We start from the raw sequence: 18527 nt of genomic DNA, 5'->3' as shown, positions 1-18527 counted from the left end.
TCCTGGAAAGACAAGCCGTTCTTCTCCTCACACCCCAATGCCTGAATATCAACACAAGGTGAGAGAGCCATGAAAGGCTCAGAACCTGGGAGGACGCCTGGAGGTCACCATTCCTTCCAGGTAGCCCAATGGTTTAGTGTGCAGGCTCTGAGGTCATCTGCCTAGTTCAGTCCTAGCTCAGCCTCCTGGAAGATGCAGGGGCTAAGGCAAATCACAAGTTCTCTGCCTTATTTTCTTCAGCTGTAAAATAGAATAACAATGACACAAAGCTCATGGGGCCATAGTGATGTTTAAACAGAATAACTCATGGAAAGTGCTTAGCCCAGTGCCCGCTGGATGTCAGGTGTTGGTGTCATCGATATTGCTATAATTGTCAAAAGTCCCATGTCCCTATATCCTAGTTGTACATTAATTCATGTGCATAATCCCAGCCATGCCACCTGCTAGCTTTGTGACCTGTGCAACTTTAGCTTTCCTGTCTGGAAAGGAGGGCGATTATAATACCAACTCTTAGGAATGTGCTGAGGATTGACTCAGAAGTCACATAAAGCTGGCATGCAGGAGTCACAAAAGAAAAAGTCCTTTATGGAACTGCTTAATTCTATCCCACAAAGCAAGAGTAATTACCATCAGGAAATATGACTATTCTACAGGGTAAAATTGTAATCACAAGGCCTTGTGGCTTGATGCAGTGTTGAACCAAGACTGAGTGGATGCTTCTGAAAATTCATTCGCTTTTTTGCAACTCAGGCAAATTCATAGCCAGAACCAACAGTTTAAGGAAAAAAAAAAAAAAAAAAATCAGATTATCTCATTGGTAGAATACAAAAAAAAAAAAAAAACTTCCCATTAACTTATTTTTTTTTTTTTCCGTAAATTGGGAAAAGAGCATCAACATTCAGTCTCAGAGTGGCACATTTCTATCAGGGTATACTGAAGTAGAAAACTAGGAATAGAAGGCAGTTCCTCAACATGAAAAAGGGCATATGTGAAAAACCCACAACTAATATTGTAGTCAATGGTGAAAGACTTGGAGCTTTCTCATTAATAAGACAAAGATGCCCTCTTTCAACATTGCTATTTGACACTGCACTAGAAGTTCTAGCAAGAGCAATTAGGCAAGAAAAGGAAATGAAAGACAATCAAATTGGAAAGGAAGTACAACTATTTTTATTTGCAGATGGCATGATTCTATATATAGAAAATCCCAAAGAATACAAAAAAAGATACTAGAGCTAATAAACTCAGCAAACTGGCAGTCTACAAGCTCAACATGAAAAAAAATCAGTTGTATTTCTATGCACCAGCAATGAATATTCCAAAAAGGAAATTAAGAAAATAGTTCCATTTATAATAGTATCTAAAAGAATCAACTATCTAGGGAAAAAATGTAACTAAGGATATAAAAGACTTTTATACTGAAAATGACAAAACATTGTTGAAAGATACATAAAATGACATAAATAAATGTAAAGACATCCTTTTTTCATGGATTGGAAGAATATTAAGATATCAATACTATCCAATGTGATTTACAGATTCAACAGAATCCCAATCAAATTCCAACAGTCTGTTTTGCAGACATAAAAGAGCCAATTATAAACTTCGTAAAGAATGGCAAGGGGCCCTGAATAGCCAAAACCACCTTGAAAAAGAACAAAGTTGAAGGACTCACACTTCCAATTTCAAAACTTACTAGAAAGCTACATAATCAAAACAGTATGATACTGGCATAAGGACAAAGAGACCAATGGAATAGTTTTGAGAGCACAGAAATAAACCCATATGTTTATGACCCACTGATTTTCAAGAAAGGTTCCAAGTTCACTCAATGGGGAAAAAATTCTTCAACAAATTGTGCTGGGAAAACCGGACATCCACATCGAAAGAATGAAAGTAAACCCCTACCTTAAAATTAACTGAAAGTTTTTAAGTTCAATGACCTAAAGAGATGAGCTAAAACCATAAAAACTCTTAGAAAAAAAAAATAGGGGAAAATCTTTAGGGTCTTGTATTAGCAATGAGTTCTTAGACATATCACAAAAGTACAAACAAACAAATAAATTGTGCTTGATCAAAACTTAAAACTTTGTTCAAAAGATATTATGAGGAAAGTGAAAATACAACCTACAGAATGAAAGAAAATATTTGGAAGCCATAGCTGATAAGGGCTTAATATCCATAATATACAGAGAACTCCTACAATGCAACAACAAAAAAGACAACCCAATTTAAAAATGGGCAAAGGTCTTGGATAGACGTTGCTCCAAGAAAGATATAAAATGGCCAATAAACACATGAAAAGAGGCACAATATCATTAGTCATTAGGGAAATGCAAATCAAAACCACAATGAGATAGTGCTTCACATCCACCACGATGGCTATTATGTAAACAAAAGAAAAAAATGGAAAATAAGCATCAATGAAGATGCAGAGAAATGGGAACCCTCGTACATTGTTGGAGGGAATATAAAATGATGCAGTGGAAAAAAGTTTGGTGGTTCTTCAGAAAGTTTAACATAGAATCACCACATGACCCAGCAATCCCACATCCCACTATATACAAAAAAGAATTAAAGCAGGGACTTGAACAGATATTTGTACACCAATGTTCATCGCAGCATGGTTCACAAAAGCCAAGAGGTGGAAGCAACCCAAGTGTCCATCAACAGATGAAGGGATAATCAAAATGTGGTCTATCCATAGAATGGAATATTAGTCAGCCATGAAAAGAACAGACATCTGATACAAGCTAAAACATGGATGAACCTTGAAGACACCATGCCTAACCAATAAGCCAGACACAAAAGGACAAATACATGGTTTCACTTATATGAAATACCTAGAATAAGCCAATTCATAGAGACAGAAAGTAAATTATAGGTTACCAGGGCTTGGTGGATGGAAAAATGGGATGTTCTTGCTTAATGGTTACAGAACGACTGTTTGGAGTGATAAGAAAATTTTGGTAATGTAATGAATATCACTTATTTATATACTTGAGAGTAGTTAAAATCAGAAATTGTGTTGTATATATTTTACCACAATAAAAATGTTTTGAAGTTGAAAAAAAGAAAAAAGCCAGTGGAGGCTGGGGTCTGGGAAACTTCACGGCTCTGGCCTGGCCCTCGGGCCCAGCCCCACTGTATACTCCACATGCTGGAGAAGGAACCTAACACTTGTTTTGTTTGCTTTAAGTAAATGATATAAGATTGTGACATTAGGACAAACAAATGACCCTGATTAACAGAGAGATGCCCCTAACCCTAGATCAATAAAAACAAAGACTGAATGAAACACAAGATATGAGATGGAAGAAAAAGGAACAGAAACCGTCTTGCTTTCCGAAACTTCTGCTGCCCCTTCTGTTTAACTCTGGGATTCACTTGAAAAGAATCTGCAAGAGCTAGAGGCAGCGGGAACGCCTGGACACCAAGACTTGTGCATCTTCAGGTGCAGGAGCACCGACTGATCGCTGAACCGACAGTGGCACCATGTGCTCCCACACACAACTTAAGAGAGAGAAGACAGATTACAAAACACTCTCCAATATTCCCCATTAAACCCTCACCACAACCTGATGAGGTATGCGGCATCATTATTCCACTTTGACAAATAAGGAAATTGAGGTTCCGAAAGATTTCCTGGCTTCCTTGAGGTCACACGGCTCTAAAGAGGCCAAGGCAGGAGGCAGACTCAGGCCACCTCACTCCGAGTCCGAATCCTGGCTGTGATCCCAGCCACCCCTCAATGTCACCTCATTACAGCACTTTCAACCCACTAAAAATGCACAGGGCAATGCAGAGGAGACAAGTTAAAGGAATCACATTATCTGCCATTATTTATGCCCATAAGAGAAAGAGAAGATTTAATCAGGGATCTTTCAAGTTTTAAAACAGTCCTCTTGACTTGGCTTTTCAAACTATATTCTATCCCATTCCTTTGGCCACCCCTTTTGAAATCACTATCTTACTGAATCTCTGTAACCAGCAGCTTAGCCCTCAGCTGTGCTGGGAAAGAAAGAAGGTTGAGAAACTTTTTTTTTTTTTTTTTTTTTTTTTTTTAAGGCAAGTAGAGACAAGGGATGGGGAAAAAAAAAAAAAGAGTGAAATGTGTGTCAACTGTGGGAGGAAGTTTCAGGAAGACCATCTTCCGTAGCTGAATAAATTATGATGGAAGGAACAGACACGCATACTAAGAAGCTAAGAAGCAAAACTTAATGAACTGAGTAGAGTACATCCTGCACCACCCTATTTTAGTGACAAATCAGGCATGGATTTTTCTAGATAAATCAGTGAAGAAATCAATCCACATAGAATCGTGCTATTCATTACGAAAGTTACAAAGATATTCAGATGAGTCTTTCAACTGCCGGCTTACCTCATTATACAATCCGCTCTCTGTATTTGAATTTTAAAGTATGGAACAAATTCAGAATACACTCCAGGGAGGCTCACATGAATGGAATTCTGTTGACACCTCCTCTGGCAGAGGAACAGCTTCTGGGAGCGTATGTGAGCCTTGCTTCCAGCTGTTCTCATTTTGCCTCAGCCAGAGGGGGGATGGGAACAGCTGACGGCTTCACCCCCAAAGCTCAGGCTGGCCTCGTCATTAACACATCTCACCCCTGCAGCTGCCAAGGAGGAGACTAAACATGCCAGCAGGAAAGCAGCTGACTGGCTTTGCCGATCGTTTTCAGAGGCATGGAAGCCAAGAATCCGGGTGCCAGGTGGGTTGCACTCATCGTCTGCATGTCTTCAGGATCCATTGACTCTACACCATGAGGTGAGACTCTGTGTCCATTTTTCCCATCAAGTATCACCAGCTCCTGGCATAGCTTTGTGATTACAGTGGGCATGGAATAAATGTGTTGATCAAGAGAATAAAAGAATCAATGCTCGGGAATTCCAGTTCTGACAACACGATGGAGTGAGCTGATGCTGATGGAGAAACCTCCCCACTACAAAGACAAAGATGCTAAATAGAATGTGACAACATTTTTTAGAGTGCATACATAACTGAACTAGAAAGAAGGGAAAAGAAATCACTAGAATCCTTAAGTGAAAAGGGAATTCATAGCTAGAGCATTCCAACACTACCAACACCACGGCAACCCAGGAGGCCCAGCAGATGCAGGCCTGAAGTCTGGGAGCTACAGTCTTAATGACGAGAGATATGATGTTGAACACACAAGATAAGGACCTGGAACAGAGCTCCTTGCATAAAGCCAGGAACCCCTCAGTATTGCCCTTCCTGAGTCAGAGGGGCTGCAAGACTCTTCCAGTGGCCCCAGGGAAAGGGCAAAGTGGCTTATCTCTACCCAGAGTTCTGCTGAGGGGTGAGGGAGGTTTCCCACAAGAAATCACAACTTTAAGCCTTTTCCATGAGAGGGTGGGAACCAAACTTACAGTAACCACGTGGTGCAAAATTCCCAGGATAAGAAATGAATACAAAAAAAACAACCCAGACAAGTGAAACCCCTGAGACACCCATCGTAAGTAAACACACTCTGATCTTTCGGGATCTTTCATAATCCAGAGTGCCTGGGACTCCCACACACGGGACCAGTGGTGGAGAGAAGCAGCTGAATGAGTTCACAATTCAAAATGGCAAGATTTTGAAAGAGAGAATCTACCCTCATAGAGAATAAGTACCCTAAGAATTTGAGATATAGAATAATTGAAAGGAATAACAACATTTATGTCCAAAATTATTAAAGACATAGAATACACAGAAACAATAATAGAAAAAGCATCATTTGTAAACAAGATAGCAGGTCTGTAAGAAAAAAAACAAAATAAAACTTCTAGAAATGAAATAAAACCATTGGAAAATGTAACGTAAGCCAACACACAGTTTAAGCAGCAGTTTAGATGCAGCTCAAAAGAGAAATGGCAAAATGGAATTTAGTTTGGAGAAATTACCCAAAATACAAAGCAAAGGGTGAGGAACCCTTTGGTTAACAAACAAGGGTGACAGAATAAGTTTCAACTACCTACGATAAAAGTTCCAAAGGAGATAATGGAGAAAACAAGGAGCAAGGCACAACACATCCACGATGGGAAGGCTTCATGTCATGAGGGTATTTTTTTGTCCCCAAATTAATCTATAAATCACCATAGGCTATATTGTACCGTTTGGCAAGAAGAGCCTAAAATTCATATGAAATTATAAGCTGTCAACAAAGGCAAGATAGTTTTAAAGGAGAAGAGAGAAAAAGGGACAATTTAGCCTTTATTGAGCACTTACCAAGGGCCAAGTTTGGTTGTAAGCATTTTACATGTATTATTTCATTTAATCCTCAACACAACCTGGGGAGGGAGAGACCATCATCACTGTTTTATAGCAGGGAAACTAGGCAAGAAAGATCACATAATCTGTCCAAGGATGAGGGTGATCATGGTCCCGGTTTGCCTGGCACTGACGGGTTTTCTGAATGCAGGATGTGCAGTGCTAAAACTGGGAAAGCTGAGCAAACGGAGGTGGGTGGTCACCTTCCCAAGGTCACACATCAGTAAGCAGGTGGCACAGATGACCTGCCAACCCAGTCATCCTAGACACTTGAGACCCAGTATGAAGTATAGAGCACTGAAAACAGTAGGCACTGGAACCAGGATGAATAAGTAGCCCAGTGGAGCAGACAAGCCAGATGCAGATACATCCATAATTGAAGTACATCAGTAGAATTGCAAATCAGGGGAAAATTCAATAAATGTTACTGGAACAAGTAGTTATCTACATGGGAAAAAAATAGACCCTAACCTGATACAAAAAAATTCCAGATATAATAAATGTGTACAGCAAAAAGTTGAAATTTAGAAGAAACTATAAAGGAATATCTTTTGGAGCTCAGGAAACAGAGGAGTCTCTTAAACGACACTTAAAAATAAAAATGGGCAAATGATATAAATAAGCAATTCAAAGAAGTGCAGAGAACATATAAATTGCAAAAAAAGCCTCACAGTCTCTAATTTTCCTAATTAAACAATTGCTTAAACATTATTTTCCTAATTAAAACAATGAAGTATTTCACATCCAGATTGAAAACACTTAAAGGTCGAAAAATACCAGGTATTGGCAAAAATGTGGGTAACCAGAACTCTCCAACTAGTAGGGTAGGCATGTCAGTTGGTTAAGTACAACCAGTTTACAAAGCAAGCTAGCAAACTATATTAAAGCAGAAAGTTGGCATACTCTTCTAATAGATTTCCTAGAGTTTAAGAGATGGGAACAAGGATCCTTGAGCGTTGCAATGTCAAAAGGTTGGGAAAAACAGGTATTTATCAACAGAGGCATGTGTAACTTACGGTTTAGTCACTCAACTGGAAGGAAGGAATCAAGCACATATATCAATATGAATAAGTCAAAAAATATTTACTTAAAACAGCAAGCTGCAGAAGCTTGTTGTATATGCTAGGATACCATTTACATAATATTTAAATACAAAAATATCAAATATTGATCAAGGACACACACACTCTCCAATTTCAGTGTAGTGGTTGCCTTTACAGAAGGAGGCAGGAGAGTGTGATGGGTGGGGAGAATGAGGATGGCTATAAATATATCTTCAAACTTTTACATCTAAGTTTTAAATGTTCTGAAGCATATATAGTGAAGTCTAGTTGGCACAGGGTGTGTAACTTATTCCGTGTCCCTTTTCAGCATTTAAAATATTTCACATTTTATAAAAGAAGGAATGATGGGGCCAAAATTATTTTTTCATGAAATCATCTCTCAATCTACACTAAAATGTACAGATAAAAATGATTGTAGTCTTAAAAATTTATTTGGTATGCCTCATTTCAGGAATACATCTATTCTATAAACCAGAGTGCAGCTGCACTTCAAGATATAACACAGATGCTAAATCCTAAACCAGTCTCCCCCAAAATCCCAGGACTTTAAAAAAAAAAAAAAAAAGGAAAAAAATCTGAAAACCAGGTTCTCAGATGACATTCAGATTCAGGTGGGCATACATTATGAGAAATGCTTAAATCTTACTCTGAATTTAATTATAAGCATGGCAAAACACAAAACAAGGAATCATATGATCTTCCTGCTGGGAAGACGTGTCGAGGTATATCAACATTTCTAAGAACAGACCATCAACAGTGACTGAAGAGGGCAAATCTTCCAGAAGCAGGCAAACGGAAGGTCCAGAGTTAGTCCTGTGAGGCCACCCCATTTCTTAAGCAGTGCCTAGAAACTAAGCTCTAAATGTGATGTAACCTTGGGATGACATAAAAGTTGAAAGGATAAAAAACACTGATATGATTCTGAATTATTTGGCTTTGCTGCACCATCTATCCACTGGAGGCAAGGCCGACTGGGCACTGAGTAAGGCACAGGAAAGCAGGATGCAAAACGAACTGGGGAAGCATGAAGACTGTCAGAAAGCATAACACTGCATGCATTCTTCTCAGTTGGTAAATAAAGTTTATTCTGAGTTACCGTTCTGTTCAAAACCATACTAAACCTCACTGCTACAGTCATTATAATTACTCTGAAGATAGAGTACACAGATGACAAAATGTTTACAGCAGCAGAAGCAGTATTGGTACAGCATTAAGAACTGGTCTTTGTAATGAAAGAGCCCACTGGCTGTCTCGATCTGCCACTTACCAGCCATGGTTTCCTCTCTGTGAAATGAGGATAACAGGATCAACTGCAAGATGGTTTCACAAGGACTGGATGAGATAATGCATCCTAAGATGTTGGCACACAGCCTGGCACCGAATTATCAATAAATGCCCTTTTAAGTAACTATGCACTGGTATGAAAACTTTAGGTCTAATAAAATGCTAAGCAAACCTAAAGAAATAGCTACTTAAAATGCACAGAAACCACTTTCTAAAACTGTCTAGACTCTATCAATTTCACTCCCTCAATTGCAAAGGCCTGAAAATTAAAGAACATGTACATACTCCAGAGCTGTTTAATCCAGCTCCCAGCAGGCACACAGTCCAAGCTACAGGACAAGTCATTTGCTATAGAAGAAACATCTGAAAATGTTTCTCACACCTGTTCTTATAAATCATCGATACCACAGGAACAATTTAGCTTCAAGGCCTCTGGAACACACTCTGATACAAAAACAAACAACAACTTTTTGCAACTCTAATGAGTTCAGCACAGCATCATCTACACCAGGATAAATCTGCTTATGTTTCTTTAGATGATGTAGCTGCATTCCCCAAAACATGCTTTACAGTTTCCACAGCTGCAACATCTATCTAATTAGGTGTATGTTGACAGAGTTTTTATAGGTTTTTAAAAGAAAGTTTTGAAACATTTTAAAAAGGATTTAATTTTTGTTTCCACAAGTAAGTAACAGAAAGACCCAAATGGCAAGTGGGAGAAATAAAATATGTCTCTATGTAGGGGATGATAAAAGCACCGGCTGACTTCTGAATATATAAGGCAGATTCACAGGGGGTGTCTGTACTTCCTCCTGAAACTCTACAATAAAGGAATACTGATAACAACAACAACAATAAAGAATAAAGAATTGGAGAGCAGCTAACAGGGAAGTGAAATCAACTAAAGTTGGGAAGATGCAAAGAGGATGGACAAGCAATTACCTATTGAGCAGAGAAGAGCGAGCTGGCACCCCATCGCCTGCTCAATATATAATACAAGCAGGTGAACTGGAGAAGCAGAACCCTGGGAAGGCTTGGGGATGGGAGCCCCTGGGCACCTCTGACAGTCAACACAGGGTGGGGCTGAAAGACCACATAAGGTCAAGTTAGAGCCCAAGATTCCCTTGCACAGCCAACAAGCCAGGTGACCAGCCCTCTTCCCTGCTCAAACAGACACAGGAGATTTATTTTCCGAGCTGTTGAAGCAGAGAAGTTCTGCTGCGCTCAGGAACCCCAGGCACAGCTGAAAGTGAGGGAGGACAGCAAACTGCCAAATTAAAAACAAAAGGATTAAGCAAGAAAAAAAAAAAGGTATAGTGAATGGTGAGATACCCTCTGGACAGGCCTGTATCTCCTTGGCAGGAGAGCCTTAAGAATTCCTCTTTGGGGAAACTGACCAGCCTAAAAAAAAAAAAAAAAAAGGCCAAATGATCCATGACATATGGAGGTACCCCACAAAATGTCAGCCCACCAGTCAAATACATCTGCAGAAGCACACAGAACTTCCAGTATTTAGTCTCTTTATTAAATATAAACACACGACCAAGGATCAGACATTCGAAGAAAGTCAGAGACCATATCAAATAGGACACAAACTTCAGAGCTACAAATGAGAATAAAGTGAACAATACTTAAAAACTTAATGTACTCAGAGAGTTAATAGAAATTTTGTATCCATTTTTAAAAGAACAGGACACTATTAAAAAAGAAAAGGATTTCAGAGAACAAGAACTATTTCTCAGAAATTAAATATATGATAGCAGAAATAAATTAGAATAGAAGGGTTGGTGTGTGAAATTAAATAATTCCCCTGGAATGTAGAACAAAAATACAAAGCAAAAATACATAAGAAAATTAAGGAATGTTTTCAGAAGGTTGGGACATTGAACTAACAACAGTTACAGAAAAAAAGAGGGGAAAACACAATGAGGAAGACATCACTGAAGAAATAATACAAGAAAATATACTACAATTTTACAACATGATTTTTTCAAACTGAAATAGCCCTCTGGGGATCTAGCACAATTACCAATAAAAACTTTGCCAATGCACATTGTCATGAAATATAAGAATACTAGGGATGGAGATGATAAAAGCTTCCGAAAAGAAAAAAAAAGGCTACATTTAAAGGATTGACAATCATCATTCTATCGACTTCTCAAGCAGCAATGGGCATCGAAGCACTGAAGAAATGCCTTACAGAACACTAAGGAAATAGAACTCACCTTGGATCTTCATACTTAGACAAACTAGCATTCAAGGGTGGAATTTATCTATATCTATATGTTATATCTATGTGTATATATACATGTATACACACACATACACTATATGCACATATATATAAGCATACAAATATGGCAGACACCCATTCCAAGCTTCTTACTCACAGAACTGTTTTGTCTGAAGCAGCAATATGTACACCTAAAAATGTTCAGTTTTCTATTGTCTCAAGCAAGTAGCGGTGACCCTATGTCAGTCTGGTCAATAAGATCTAGAAGGAATTCTGCTACACAGATTTCTGGGAATACTTTTATTTTCCTAATAAAAATAGATTTGGCAGCTCTGCCTTTTGCTCCTCCTGCTTTATTACCACCTGGAATGCAAATATGACACCAAGAGGCACAGCAGCCCCCAGGAGACCATGAGGGAGTAAGTAAAAGGACAAACGTCAGCATCCAGGCATGGCAGATACAAAAGACAGACGTTGGGTCCCTGATAGTGTCAATAACCCATCAGACCAGCTGTTCACTGTTTACCTCATGACAGTTTATTTATGTGAAGAGAAGAAAAAATTTGCTGGAATCATGTTTTGTTATTTGCAGGTAAAGACATTCCTAACACATTCACAAGTTATCAAAAACTTGTCTTCCACACACCCTTCATTATGATGTTACTGGAGGATGTCCTTTAAAAAAAATGGGGAAAAAAGTAAAAAAGAAAAAGCTCTTTTCAGAAAACAGACACCCCAACACAGGGAGGAGGTAAAAAACTTTCCAGCATCTGGGTAAGTGTAGTTCTGGGACAACAGATGTACTGCATGTCTAAAAGGTAACCAGTTCACATTGAACAGGAGGATAAAGGGATCTGGAAGAGATGAGACCAACACAAAATAATGGACAGATTACTTGATGTGTTTGATCAGGATGAAAGGAGTTTAATACTTGGCCCAGAAAGTTTGGAGGCAAAGTGGTGACTGATACACAGAAAACAAAGCAAAGGGGTGGGGAGGGGGAATGAAAAGGCAATTATTAACTCTAGGAGAAACAAAATTGCAAGAGGAATGAAATGAAATCACAGAGCACTGTGTGGTTTAACTGTGAATGACTTTACAAGTCTCTATGGTGCAAACACTGAATATTGATTTTAGAATTTTATTTACCATATTGGGAAGTTGGACAAAAGAAAAGCCAGTGTGGAGCAGTGGGCAAGGGCAGGAATTAGGTAGGTCAGAGACTTGGATTTTCTTTCCTAGGAGTGGTAGAGAGCCATTGGAGAGTTTTAAACAGGAAAGCAGCATGATCCAACTCATGATTTAAGATGAGGAACTTGGCTGTGTGTCGGGGAGAAAATACTGTGCAGAGATGGGAAGGAAAGTCAGCAGACCAGCTAGGAGGCTACTAAAGACCAGAGGCTTCTGCCAAAATTTTTAAGTGCCCTGGACTGGGCAGTATCAATGAAGGTGGAGGGAAGTAGGTAGATGGGAATATATCCTAGAGGTTGGTGGCTTTGGGACACTCAGAGATGACTGACTTCCTAAGAGTTGGCATGAGGCAACCAGAGAAGGCAGGAGAGGTTACTAAATTGAGGAAGACTAGGAGAGGAATGGATTTGGCAGTGGAGGGTTTGGGAGCTACAGTTGTTTTGGACCCTCGGCGAGTTGTGGCTGAAGTACCCAGTAGGCTGTGGCTCTGGAGCTCGGGGTGACAGTCAGGGATAGGCCCAAGCCCCAGAACAGGCTCTGCCCTCAACAAGTAGTTCTCCCTTTCTCTTGCCAAGGCAAAGAAATCTTTCATTATTTTTAGTTTTTAAACTATCTCAATGATATGATTTTGGGGCACTGATTGATTTAAGACTTGATACGGAGAATCCAAGGGTAAACAGCAATGAAGACTGGGAAATCACAACGTATAACCCATCTGAAATCTTTAGGTCTAACTGCTTTTCTCTTTTGAGTCATCTCTATCCCTAAAGAAAAAACAAACAAAAAAAAAAAACCTTCCACTAAATTGTAGTAACAAAATAAAACTTGCCTCCCCTGACCCATGAAAAAAGTTTCCTATTAGCTTGATTTAAAAATAAATATTTTTCCTCTAAAAATTATTGTCCATGCATAATATTTGGAGACCTCAGGCATACTTTGAGACTCCATTTCAGTTTTTAAAAAGTTCTTTATCAATAAATACTCAAAAGGACCAATCTGTACAAAAGCCTTTCGCACTGACTACTATTGTTTTTCATTTGCAGGTCATACAGTCAGAAGTATTCTTTCTTGGCTTTCTCATTGCTTTTTCATTGCTTCGTGCAATTATTTTATTTAATCACTAATTCCCAAATCGGTCCTCATGGCTGTGTGGATTTTAACAAGAGCTGGGTTTCAGCCACATTAGACGCGGTGGGGGTGGAGGGTAGCAGTGGCAATCGCAAAATAAACGTACCATGAAGTGGTACAAGTTTGTGATTAAGTACAGTTGTTGAAACTAAATGCCTGTTATGTAGAATCATAGAAATTCAGAGCTTGTGGCCAAGGCAAGTCATTCATCGGTGGACCGACGGCGCCCCTAGCGGCAGAAAGGCGGCGGCGGCGACTAAGGGAAGCTTCCGAATTTTTAAAAAGGCACCTGCTGGATTTGTCCTAATTATGCAAACAGGCAGGATCCACAGGTGCCCAATTTCAAGGAAAACCAACACGGGAAAATCTAAATCTGTAAAATATAGATACCATCCTCACCCTAGCTTAACTCCAAAAGGAGTTCTCGCGTTACACCAGATTTGTTTAAGCGATTATTTACGGCGGAGAAATTGAGAGAGCAATGGGAGCGGAAGGTTTCTGCTCCAGTTTTGGCCACCACCGACAACTAGAGAGCGATCCAAAAAGAAAACTAAAAAAAGCAAGAAATCGATTAAAAAAGAAAAAAAAAAAAAAAAAAAAAAACCCGAGAGCGCAGTGGAGTGCGGCAGGCACCTGCGGAGTAGGCAGGTGGCTCACCTGCGTGATTACGCGCGTCCCCGAAGTGTATCGGGTGGAGAGGCGGGGGGCCTCGTCGAGGGGGGACCCGGAGCCTGAGGTGGGAGGATTCTCTAACGGACATGGTGTGTAGGGTGACCCGACGCGCGTCATTTCGGGTGACACGTGTAACTGTCAGGATACACTGACACCGCGGACAAGACACCCAAAGGCGACTGGCGCCCAAGCGCCCCTTCGGCCCGCACCGGGAGGGCGGGGGTGCAGCCCCGGGGCTGTGCCGTCCGGACCAGGCTCTGGCCGCTTCGGGGCCCCGGGCCAGGTGTTTCCTCTTTATCCTTCGCCCCTTCCCGGTCCCCCCGGAATTGGCACCAGGGGGCGGCGGGGTCTCGCCGCGCCAGGAGCGCCAGCCTGCGGGGTCTGCAGCTGCGGGCGGGTGCAACGCCTCGCCGGGCAGCCCTGGCCCTCAGCGTCCCCCTGCCGCCGCGCGAGGTACTCCGGGGGTCCGAAGCTCGAACTCGGGCGGGCGCGGGGAGCCGGAGACCCGCAGGGAGCTGCCTGGGCTCGGCGACTTACCTCGGGCCGCGCGGGGCGCCAGCAGAGCCCCGGCCACGACGAACAGGAGCGCGCGGGCGGGAGGCCCGGGCGGCGGGCGTCCTGCCATGGTCGCCGGCCTTCAGGGCAGCAACTCTCGGGGCCGGGCGGCGAGCGCTGCACCATCACCCGTGGGCGCGCAGCGGAGACACTTCCTGCTGCATGGAGTTAACTCCGAATCCCCGCGCGCAGCGCCCGCGCCGCTGATGAGCTAGTCTAGGCTTTCATTTAAAAAAAAAAAAAAAAAAAACGAAAAAAGTTTTTCCCCGTGTGTGTGTGTGCGCGCGCGCGCTGTTCTGGCACGAGCCACCCTTGACCGTTGCAATAAATGAGCAAACTGTCCGCGTTGGCCCGGGAACCGGGAAGATCGTCAGTGAAAGAGGGCAGGCCTGTGAAATGGATCCACAGCCAAGAGTCACCGCTCTCATTACCTCGGAACAAATTAGCTTCTCCCCCGTGCCCTCGCCCGCGGCGTCCCGTGGGTCCTAAAGACCGTTCGGGGTAACCCCTTCCACCCCCACCCCCGCCCCCGCCTCCGGAGTCCCGCCCAGCGCCGACGACGCCCCCCTGGGGGCGGCTCGGGGCTGAGCACCTCCCGGGCTGCGCGCCCCCTCGACACAGACGCGGGTCTGTGTGGCGCAGGCGCCCCCAGCGCGCACATCCCCACCCCAGGATGATGTGGCCACGGGGCCCCGAGCGCCTGGCTGCCAAGTGCACGGTCCAGCTTTCCACTCTGAGTCTGGAAACGATGACTCGGTGGCTCGTTCCCCGGCTCGCCGGGAACACGTGGAACGCTGGTAGCAGGTCTGAAAGGCGGTGCACATCCCAGGCGGGCGTCCCCGGGCCGGTCCCTGAGTCCCCAGACGGGCATCCAGCGCCAGACATTGCGTGTGGACATTGCGCTTTGATGTTATTGCTTTAGGGCTCACCGTGGTAGACGGCTTACGTTTCTTTGCCACGGCACGGACCCAGAAGGGTGTAAGGCGAAGGGTCCCTAAACTTGCTTCATCATTAGAAGCATCTGGGTTTGTTAAAAGTACAGATTCCTAGGCTCCCTCCCAGGTCTTCAGAATGCGATTCTCTAGGCCTTAGGGCTTGGCAGTTTATTCTCTAAAGCACCCCACGAAATGGATGGAGCCTCACCTCTTAAATCCGAGATCTTGTCCTGAAACGCCTTCTCTGGTGGCAGCCTCCTTGAACCCAGGTACATCTTTGCAAGTGAGCATTTGCCTTTCCGGATTTGTAGGGAACAGCAAAGAAAGTCAAGAGGCTGGTATATATCAAGAATGGGTAAACCCATCACGTGGGACTAAATTCCCCACCTTGGCAATTATCAGAATGATAAGGGAAGTTTAAAGTTACAATGCCAGCCCCACACACTTGGGCCAATTAAATCAGAATCTCCTAAGAATGGCTCTGGCCTGAACAGTTTTCAAAGCCCAGGTGATTCTACTGTGCAGCCTGGTTCGGGGACCTCCCATCAATTCCTGACAGAGCTTGGAATCTATAACGGGGTTAAGCAGCATTGGAGACTGTCCCCACCTCCCCCTCACCATTTCTTCCTGCTGGAAAATAGGTTTTCCACTCTCCCCCTCCCCCCTCAGGTTTTTGCAGTGTTCCCAAGAACCACTGTTCTTAAGAAAGAAAACCGAGAGGCAAACACAATGACTAACTGCCCCTTCCCCCCTTCTCAGTGCCACTTGGAAATGGAAGTCCTGTTGAAGCCCCAGTTTGAATCCAGCCCTACCCCTGTCCACCTTTTGATGCAGCTTTCCTTTGTTCATTCATTCACCCCATCAGCAATTAGCAACACTATGTTAGGAACCTGGGAAACCAAACTAATGAGAAATGCCCCTTGCTTCAAAGAGTTCTCTGTCTGGTAGGACAAACCAATAAATCACGACTATTGAACAGTGTGTGCTGATTACTTAGCCCATTCAATAATAATTAGGTTGTTTATTAATTACTGCATTATTTATTATACAGCTGATATAATCTGAGTATTATGCTAAAGTGCCTCACATGCATTATTTCATTTTAAAATCCTGAATATACAGGTGAGAATGCTGCTGCCTATAGAAACTAAGAACTTTCCGGAGGTCAAACAGCTAAGAAGTGGGCCAGAACTCAACCCCAGATCTATCTGCAGCTACAGCATGTGCTTTTAACCCTGAGTTTCAATCTACAGATTTAGGATTAAATGAAAGTAAACGACAAACCTCCCAGGTGGTTTCAAGCATTAAATGAGTAAGGGTCTCCCCAAACCACCTGATCCTCTGAGATGTTTGTTAAGACTTCAAATCCCCTGGCTATTACACCAGAGACTCTGATTAGGAAGGTCTGGGAAGGACATTTTTAGCAAGTACCCAGATGATTCTTATTCATGTGTTCATAAAACTTCAGAGACACCGAGCAAGAGAATCAGAAAGTGTTTTCCTTTGAAGTCAATGGAACAGATAAGGCCAGCTTCTGGCCACCTGAATCATTATGACTCCTCAAATAATTGTTTATTTATAATGGACCTAATATGTGTGGGCAGTGGGATGGATGCTTTATATACTTTCTCTCTTAATTACCTGTTTCCATTTAGTTTTAAATATTAAGCTATTACCCTTGACTGTAGAAGTCTGATTATTTTTTTAAAACCTGGAAGTTCCAAAGCTGTCTCCAAATTGCTAAATGCGCCCAAGACAGTCCTTGGTTTGTTTCCAACTGAACGTAACAGATCAGACATTACAGAGAGGAAAAAAAAAAAAAAATCTAGCCGCAAGCCCTGGTTTCTTCACCCTCTAATTCACCATCTCTCTGAAGCAAGGAGCCTTGGGCTGACCCTCCGTCAGTGAAGACGGCGTGCACGTCAGTAGCAGCCAGCTGGGCAAAGAGAGAGCTGCCTCTGGAGATGATCTGCCCCTGCATGGGAACTCTTCGGCCTCCTCAGCCACAGGAAATGGAAGCCAATGCGTCATTCAATGCTGGATTGTTAGGTAATGGTACCGGGTCAGAGGCCAGGATCTGCTCATTGAAATTTCAGATAGACGGCTTATTGTCCCTTCCTTTCCAGAAGACTGGCCTTTGCAATACCGTTTCCTGTGTGCTGTTTTTGTTTAACAGCCTGGGCACTCTCAATAAACAGGGGCACTTATTTTTCACATTTAGCTGAATCCGCTGTGAGCACGAGCAGGAGAAAAATGGAGGAAAATTTCCGCAAGCCAGGTTTTCACCGGCAACCACTCCTGATTTCTGCGGGAAGTGAAGGGTTAGCCTCCTAGCAGCTCGACCTATTGATGGAACTTCAGACACAAGCTCAGAGAACAGCTTTTCTCTCTCCAAGCACAGTTTCTAAGGCTTGCTGCAGAAGTAAACAAACACAATTGCCCCATGGTTAAGAATCTTGGAAATCTTTTTAATTCCATCTCTTGGGGAGATTGAAACTCCTGGTCCTCTCAGTCTATAATGACATGCAGCCTGTTTTTCTTTTCATAGATTGTCTCACTTCAGGAATCCCTGCTTTCACCTCCTCAGAAACCTGCTCCCAGTGAATCCCTTCTGGGCAGAGTAAACCCTCTTGGCTCTGAGGCTTCCATTACAGTCTAGACTCAGCACTTTAAGTGGCCCATCTGAAGGAGAAAGAAAGCTCCTGGGGAAGTCGGGATGCCTGGGTGCTCTGGGAGAGAAGGACATGTCGCCCCCTGTCCCCATCTATACTTATCTATGTCACCCTGCCAACTGACCATCCAACTTCCCCTCATATGTCTACTGTGATGGGGAGCTCATTACTGCCCCTCACCCCGCACCCCAAGACAGCCCAGTTCAAGTAGCCCAATGGACTGGTAACAGCCAGGAGGAACAGAAAGCCACCGTGCCCCAAACTCCAGATGCTAAGACAGCTCTCCTGGCTGCACGTGCCCATCCATTGCCACTGTCTTTTGGGGCAGGCTGAGAGAAGACAGAACAGTCACAGGAAGGCAAACAGGAATCCCAAAACAAAAATGAACACAGAGCTAGAATGACCAAACATTTCTTCAGTCAAGAAATGAATCTCCCTCCCTTTGTGTGTAGGTGTGGCCTGGGCTTAGGTAATTAATTCTAATGAATAAATGTTGTAGAA

The 18527-nt window shown here is 42.7% G+C and overlaps 1 protein-coding gene across 3 annotated transcripts in view; it reads right to left on the bottom strand.

Moving 5' to 3' along the window:
- ADAM12 (ADAM metallopeptidase domain 12) overlaps window positions 1-14590 on the bottom strand; it is a 353203-nt gene extending 338613 nt beyond the window's left edge. For all 3 annotated transcript variants that reach the window (XR_005211989.1, XM_037805049.1, XM_037805050.1), the window contains exon 1: window positions 14402-14590. Coding sequence is in view for 2 of the 3 variants with exons in the window: in XM_037805049.1 (XP_037660977.1) it covers window positions 14402-14489 (88 nt within the window). In the remaining variant the exon portion in view is untranslated. The remainder of the gene's footprint in view (window positions 1-14401) is intronic.
- Window positions 14591-18527: the final 3937 nt, after the last annotated feature.

The sequence above is a fragment of the Choloepus didactylus genome, chromosome 15 (assembly GCF_015220235.1).
Source record: "Choloepus didactylus isolate mChoDid1 chromosome 15, mChoDid1.pri, whole genome shotgun sequence".
Lineage (NCBI taxonomy): Eukaryota > Metazoa > Chordata > Mammalia > Pilosa > Megalonychidae > Choloepus > Choloepus didactylus.
This window is presented reverse-complemented; position numbering and strand designations above follow the sequence as displayed.